Here is an 8,049-nt window from a genome sequence, read left to right as displayed (position 1 = left end):
TTTGTGTTTTTTTTTTCTTCCAGAAAAAAACAAACTTTTGCATTTTTTATTTTGGTAATTTTTAAAAAAAAAAAAATGTGATTTTTGTGTCTTGAAATATTTGGGTCATGTTTTTTTTTCTTAAAAAATGTTCGTGATTTTCATGATCATTGGTGGCTTCTGATGAAAAATAATTGTCAATTGTTTTTTTCTTTCTCATGGGTTTATTAGCCATGTTTTCTTTAAAAATCACCAAAATGACACCATTTATTGCAACCAAAAGCTGCAAAAACAGAAATTATCATTGGAAAAAAATGGAAATTAAAAGCTGCAGAAAACAGAATTCCTGTAGCGAGCCGCAGCCGCAGCCGCAGCCGCAGCCGCGGCTCGGTGTCTGTTTTCTGACTGAAGTTAAAGCGAATCATTAATGAAAAAGCTTCTTTATTTAAAACGTCATCGGGCAGAACGGAGACTTGTTCCATCTTTGTGCCAGTAGTTTTGTTACGAGCCTCCCGTCAGAATATTTCCATGTTACTGGTTTAACTGGGAGTTCATGCTCCAGTCCTGAAGGTGTGGTCCACCACAGACCCCGACAGCAGGGACGCTCAACTTACTGTGTTTGGGGACCACTTCTGAAAAATATCAGCAGGCCAGGGGCCCCATACATGTTTCTCACATTTTAAGACATTTCTAAGATTTTAGAACTTTTTAAGAAAAGTTTCCTGGATTTTAGGAAATTTCTCAGATTTTAGGATGTTTCTAAGATTTTTCAAACATTTCTCGGATTTTACGACTTTTAGGACATTTTCAGGATTTTAGGACATTTCCAGGATTCGGGGACTATAAATTGAGTATCCCTGTCCTACATGACTGTCCCCCTTCATGTCTGTTTGTTGTAGAGACCTCTGAGGAGGATCACATGGACCAGTCATGTGATCACCCCTGCTCCAATGAGGGTCCATGTAATCTAACCCCCCCAGCGTGCCGCTTTACCCCTGTGCCCCCCATGAATGTGGTCCAGACCTGCCCAGCTCCGAGCTCAGGGTGTAGAACTCCTCCACCGCCCCGTCCCGCCGCGACCCGTCCACCCAGAACTCCACCGCCGCCGAACCCGGCCGGGACGTCGGCATGGTGACAGCAGGACTCCCTGAGACCAGGACCAGAGGACCGGGACCAGATCAGGACCAGACCAGGCTCAGACCGGGTCAGATGAGACCCGATCAGATCCAGGAGCAGAGTAATCCAGATCAGATCTCAGATTTAAATCCAGCTCGGTAAAACCCAGATTAGAGGAGCAGAGGGTGGATGATTCATGATCCTGATGGGCTCTAATCCAGACCAGCAGGAGGAGGAGGAGGAGGAGGAGGAGGAGGAGAAACTCTGGTGAATCAGAGCAAAGATCAGACAAACTGAAGGAGAAATTAATGTGTTCAGACCCTCACAGACGCACAGAGTCCTCAGTCCAGAGCGCAGCAGCAACCGGGACCGGGACGCTCCGGGTGTGTCGCAGCTTCCATCGGGCCTAACCCCTCTCGGATGTCGGATCACTTCAGTCCATCACCCCTCCTCCCGGGTTTCAGCCGGAGTTCCGTGTTTTTACCGGCAGGCTCGGTCGGTCGGTCCCTCCGGAGCGCAGCCGCCTCCCGGTGCAGCTCGGCCCGCGGAGCCGGACGGCGGCACCGGAGCCCGGCGGCCTTCTCCCCGGAATCAGACGCTGGCCCCCGGGCGGGCAGGAAGCGGGGTGTCGATGCTCGGAGGTTTGATTCCCGGCGGAGCGGCTCCAGATGTCCGCGGCTCTGCAGCCCGAGATGCTGCTGTAATCTCAGCGCCCCGCCCCCCGTCACCGCAGCAGCCAATCACAGCGGGGCGCGGAGCAGAGCCGCGCTCTCATTGGCCGGCGGCTCCGTCAGTCAGTGGCTAAATACAGCAATAACCTAAATACAGAAATGTACATTAGCGTGACATCTGGAGCCTCTGATCCTGCGGGAATCAAACCCGCAACTCTCACACCGACACACGTGAGCAACACAACTCAAATATTCTGCAAAACAACAACAAAAAAACATGAATTACTTTTAAAAGGGAAAAAAATCGCCCAAAAATTCAAAAAGAAAAAAAAAAAATCACAATTTTCTTACAGACAAGAGAACTCGCCATTAAAAAAAAAATAAAAAAATTAAAAGGCAGTTTTCAAAAGAAAAATAAATCACTCAGCATTTTTTTTCAAAAGAAATATTTTAAAAATACCAGGAAAAATTTCACCAAATGTTTTTCCACAAAAAAGACTTAATTTCTTTAAAAGGAAAATAAAGCGCCAAAACTCCTTAAAGATATTATTGCCAAAAAAATAGCCTCATTTTTTATAGAAAAAATAATAGCCATTTAAAGAAAAAATCAAACATTTTAAAGAAATAAAACCCCATGAGATGTAAAATTAAGTGATTTAGATGAAATATCCGAATTTTATTTGGTTTTATATGTGTATGTACCTATATGTATATGTACTGTATATGTATATGTATGTTTTATATTTTATGTTTTTTCTTTTCTTATAGACATTGTCACACATGAAGTTTTTCAAAGACTGGAAGAAATTTGAAAATCCACTGACAATCTCTGTTCTTATAGTTTCTGGCTGTGATGAACGATGTAATTTTGGTCATTTGCGAAGACCAACCCTGCATGTTTTCTTTAAAAATCAGCAGTGAAATAAAAAACAAGATACAGCCATTGAAGTTGTCTGCCTCTCTCATAAAGCCAAAATAAAAACCAAACCCACCTTTCCCCCCAACAAATATCTGAGAATCATTATTAAACTCGCTGACGGTTTTTTCTGGCCCTCCTTCATAAAGCGGACTGAAGTCCACTCGGTGAGGAGAAACATCAGAGCGCCCTCATGTGGGCCAAACCTCTGCTGACAACAACAACAACAACAACAACAACAACAACAACAACAACAACAACAACCACCTGTTTCTCTGCTCCAGTTTCTTGTTTAAATTAAATATTTGCTTTTATATATTTTAATAGAGAGTTGATCTCCAAAAAGTACATTTAATTTATTGTAATTTAGATGAATTTCAGTGGCGGGAGCAGGTGAACGTGAATATTTTCCACATTTTTTTGATCCAGTTTGTGACTTCTGCATCAACACAGTGAGACTGTGGCTGGTGTTTGAGACGAGGACAGCTGCGAGCATCAGGACGCACAGGTGAGCGCCATTACCTCTGAGTGACGTCATGGTCCAGATGTGAGCGTGCTCGCCGGTCATCGGTTAAAAGGCTGCAGGGAAACAGCAGACATCGTCAGGACGCAGAGGAGGACGAGACAGAGGACCAGCCGAGACCTGACGGCGTCCAGATGTCCCCGCCGAGGCCTGAATCCAGCTGTGACCTGCAACACACAAACACTCACGTCCACAAACACACCAACACACATCATCTCCTAACTTTACGTCTTTAACTCTTCTATGGGTTTATCTCTGAAAACATCTGAACATTTCACGGACGTCTGATCTCCAACAAAACCACACAGACTTCGTCTGACACGTATGTAAAAAACATGTTTGTGACCAAAGTTAATCTACTGATGGATTTTTTAAAAGTCCTATCGCCATTAACATCGTTATCGTTTTATCGCCCAGCTTTTCCCTTAGGGACTGTTTGATGCATTTTAAGCACTTTACATTCTTCATTTTTTAATAATTTTGGCTGTGTTCATGTCATGGCATACATTTTGTCCAGATTGTGTATTTTTGTTTAATCTGTGAATTTCCAGCTCTAATAATTCAATCTCTCTTTCTTTAAGCTGATTTTCAGGTAATTTTCTTGTAAAACTTTTAATAATTTTCTTGCAACTTACAGTATTTTTTTTTTTGCCAAGTTGCAGATTTTGTTTTTTTTTTTTTTAAAAAAAAAACAACAACAACAAAAACCTCAAATCAAACCAATTTGTTTGAGTTTCAAAGGTTTAGATGCTTGTAAACAACGTGATGCTGAACTTTGACCCTTCCAGTGAACATGTGAGGTCACATGACGTGACGTGTAATTTTTTGGTCTGTTACATGTGAAAGTGGCCCAAAGGTCACATGTGGCCGACAGCTGCTGACTGATCAGACTGCAGCTGCAGCGACTGATTCTTCCTCCGAGGATCAATACGCTTTGATTTTCTGTGAATGGATGCAGATTTAAAGAGCAGCTCCTGATCTTTACCAAAGATCATTTATCATATTTTACAGTTTACATGCCTCCGCTGATAAGAGAGTATTATACTGTTAAATCATTACATTAACTGATGTCACGTAAAACTGCATTCACATATCTATATGTCACAAATATCCCTCTGCATGTCTGCACCTCCTGCTATCTGTAGACAGACATCACACCAAACTCCATTCAGAATTTTAGTGATTGAATGCATTTTCTCTCATCAGCACGTCTACAGTGATTGTAAAATGTGATTTATTTGTTTTTCTACATTTGGAGGAGCCGCTCTTCAGTTCAGCTTACATCTAAGCTGAAATATCTGAAAAACATTTTGTAACTTTTGACAAGAAATGTCACGTTTTCTGGAGCGTATTGTTCATTTTACTAACTATTATATGGGTAATCTAAATTCTCAGTGATGCTAAAATCCTATTTTGTCCTATAAATTTTGTGTCCTCTTATAAACTGTGATGAAAAAAACTAACATTACATTCATAACAGCCATAAATCCTGTCATTCATCAGACATTACAACAAACTCCATTCATAAATCTAATGATTTGATGTTTTTTCTCTTATCAACATTGTCTGTGAAATGTGTTTTCTGTTTTTCTACATTTGCACAGGCCGCTCTTCAGTTCGGCTCACACCTGATGTGAATATGATTGAAAATAGTTCCTAATTTTGGGCTAAAGCTGTTGCGTGAATGAGTGGGTGATTTTAAACCCTGCGCACAGACTCGCAGGTGTCTGCCTTGTGATTGGTTGGCAGAAGTTACCTGAGAATCCTGCGAGTCAAACTGAGGGACACGTTGCTCCAGGCTGTTCTCTGACGTCATCGGTAGGTGGATATGAACTTCCTAGTTTTTGGGGATTTTTTACTTTGTGAAATCAACACTTGAGTTTTAGGTGGATCTGGACCCGGTTCGTCCTCTCGGTCCCGGTGTGTGAAGTGAAAACCGTGTCCCGCCGGTGTTGTTCCTGAGTTCCGGTCGGTTTGTGGGTGTTAGGATGACTTTTTGGGGACTTGTCTCGGCGGTTCTTGTACCGACCTGCTGGCTGCTGGTGGCCGCGGCGCCGGATGCGTCTCCCGGAGCGGCGGCCGGCAGCACCGCGGCGCTCAGACCCGCCGCCACCAACAGCTCCGGCGCGGGGAACTCCACTCACGGCGGCCCCGGCGGCGGGAAGAGCTCCGGCGGGCGGATTTCCGGGCTGAACGTGGACAGCTCGATGATCCAGCGGGCCCTGTACGTCCTGATCGGCATCACCATGATCGGAGTCCTCTACTTCCTCATCCGAGCCGTGCGGTGAGAACCGCGCACCAAACTCCACTCAGAAAACACGCCAATCTGGAAATACAGACACGCGACACCGTTAAACTTTTTTTAGCTCTAAAATGTGAAAATTGTCTTTCTTTAGAAATGTTATTGTCAGGTGAAATGACGCCGAAGTGAAGAGCGGCTCCTGACGCTTCACAAAATATCATTCAACACATTTTACACACCGCGAAAAAGTTTCTGGAAGAGCGGAAACCTTAAATCACTGGATTTATCGATGGAGTCTGGTGTGGCGTCACATTTTACAGTTTCACAAGAGAAGTTTGATGTGATGTCATTATTCCTGGGTCCCAAATCTATCTATCTATCTATCTATCTATCTATCTATCTATGTATTTTGAAAAAGAAAGCCAAAAACAATTTAAAAGTTATTTTCGTGTTTTTTTTTTAAATCAACAAACATTTTAAGGGGAAAAAAATGACCCAAACTTAAAAAAAAGAAACTTTCCAAAATTAAAAAAAACACAATGAAGAAGAAGGAAATTAAAAAAAAAAACAACAAAAAAAAACAATTGCCATTTAAAAATTTTTTAAAAATCGCCAACAAAATTTTAAGAAAAAAAAAAAAATCAACAGAAAGTCTTAAAGAAAAAACAAAGTGCCAAAAGTTTTTATAGAAAATATGCCTTCCAAACACCAGGCGCTTTCACAGGATGGTATTAGTACTTTTACTTCAGTAAGGGATCTGGTGGGGTCGTGTTTTCTTTCTTATTTATCTGTTTGATTGATTGATCGATTGATTGATTGATTGTGGGGAACGATTGTTTCTGCTCGTCTTCAGGCTGAAGAAACCCGCCTACAATAAGAAGTACGGCCTGCTGGCCAACTACGACGACTCGGTGGAGATGGACGCCGTGGAGAGCGACGAGGACGACACGCTGTACGAAGCTCGCAGCCTCCGCAGGTCAGAGGTCAACACAAACGACAACACAAACACAAATAACACGGCGACTCACTCCGTCCGGACTCCTCCTCCTCTTCATCCTCTTCATCCCACAAAAGCAAATATCAGAATGAAATGAACAGAAAAGCTCCGAAAATGAGGAAAAAGATTTCCCCCTTTAAAGATAAAAAAGGTGAAACAGATGAAACTCTGGAAACATATTTGTAAAATACATCCGATAAACAGCAAATGACTCAATTATGAATAATATATCTGCAGTCCATGAGAAGGACTGCAGATATATTATTTTGTGATTTCCTTCAAATACCTGAAATCTGCAACATTCAAAATAAAATACATCAATTAAAAAAAGAAAACAAGATCAAGGAGATCAAGAGCAACACGATGAAACCATATTTACGTCAAAAATCTAGAATATAAACACCAAAAATACTATATAAAATACTGTAGGAACTGCAGATTTTAAACAGATCTTCCGCTGAGTAAAAGTAAAAAGAGAACAAAAGTAAAACAAAGACAAAGTCCGTCAGTTTTAACTTCAGTTTGAAACGTTTTATGTATCAATTTAAATATATATAATTTTCTTATTTTTATTTTAACATTTGAAACAGAAAATGGTAATAACTGTGGATCTGACCCCGGGTCAGCGCGCTCTTTGTTGAGCGGAGGTTGTGAATGCAGGTATTGATCTGCTGATTGATCTGATTGGTTCTGTCTGTCTCTGTTCAGATGAGCCGAGTCCGAGTCGTCAGCGGACGAGACGAGTCGAGTGTTTACTGATGATATTGATTATGGATCAGAGAGAGAGACTGCTGGAGGAGAAGAAACGGACCAAACAGTTTTTGGAGCTGGATGCCAAAGCTGCTCGCTGAGCAGAATCGTTATTATTTTTAAGGTGGTATTGGAAGATAGAATAGATGTTGTGGAGATGTTCTGTGTATTATTATTATTGTTATTATTTCTCTTTTTCTGAGAGTTTCTTGAGCTTTTCTGCTCCGACTGTGTGCTCAAACTACTGCAGACTGACTCCAGATCAGCTGATTGAAGGCGATGAAGGACGATTGTGATCACGTGACGCTGAGTGCTGACTCGCCACGTGAGGTGACGGCAGCGTGAGTGTGTGTGAATGTGTGTGAGTGTGTGACAGAGTAAACACAGTGCAGATATCCGGCTCTGCTCACTTAGCCTGCAGCTCAAGTGTGCAGAATTAAAGGACGCACAGCGCAGTCGCAGCGCTGCGGCTCTCACACGTGTCTTTTTTTAACTAATTATCCAAAAAGAAAACAAAGCAAAAAAAAAAAAATGTGGGTTGCAAAAAAAAAAAAGGTTTTTGCCGATATCCGATATTTTCTCACGCATTTTGGCCGATTACTGATCCGGAGTTTTAGGGCCAAAGTAAGAAAAAAAATGTTTTTTAAAACTTTCAGAATAAAGTCGTTATATTATGAGAAAAAAACAGGCTAATATAATGAGAACAAAGTCGTAGTTTTACAAGAAAAAAAGTATTCCTGTATTATTACCAGTTAATTCTCATAAAATTAGGACTTCTTTTCTGCAAAACTGTGACTTAATCCTCGAGTTTATTCTCTAAATTACGACTTTGTTCTCGTAATATTCTGTCTTTAT

General features: G+C 41.6%; 1 protein-coding gene and 1 long non-coding RNA gene across 2 annotated transcripts; one reads left to right on the top strand and one right to left on the bottom strand.

Annotated features, from left to right (window-relative positions):
- Positions 1-992: 992 nt before the first annotated feature.
- On the bottom strand, positions 993-5,044 carry LOC121938802. The gene is made up of 3 exons (XR_006105364.1): positions 4,962-5,044; positions 3,205-3,372; positions 993-1,913 (listed from the first exon to the last, which is right to left on the bottom strand). It is a non-coding gene; the product is annotated as an uncharacterized LOC121938802 (long non-coding RNA).
- fam174c (family with sequence similarity 174 member C) lies at positions 5,038-7,871 on the top strand. The gene is made up of 3 exons (XM_042481964.1): positions 5,038-5,489; positions 6,301-6,423; positions 7,153-7,871. Exons 1-3 carry the CDS (start codon positions 5,194-5,196, stop codon positions 7,154-7,156), a joined length of 423 nt encoding a protein of 140 aa, XP_042337898.1. The 5' UTR covers positions 5,038-5,193; the 3' UTR covers positions 7,157-7,871.
- Positions 7,872-8,049: the final 178 nt, after the last annotated feature.

The sequence above is a fragment of the Plectropomus leopardus genome, unplaced genomic scaffold (assembly GCF_008729295.1).
Source record: "Plectropomus leopardus isolate mb unplaced genomic scaffold, YSFRI_Pleo_2.0 unplaced_scaffold3403, whole genome shotgun sequence".
Taxonomy (NCBI): Eukaryota; Metazoa; Chordata; class Actinopteri; order Perciformes; family Serranidae; genus Plectropomus; species Plectropomus leopardus.
Note: the sequence above shows the minus strand (reverse complement) of the source record. Positions and strands in the feature narration are given on the sequence as shown.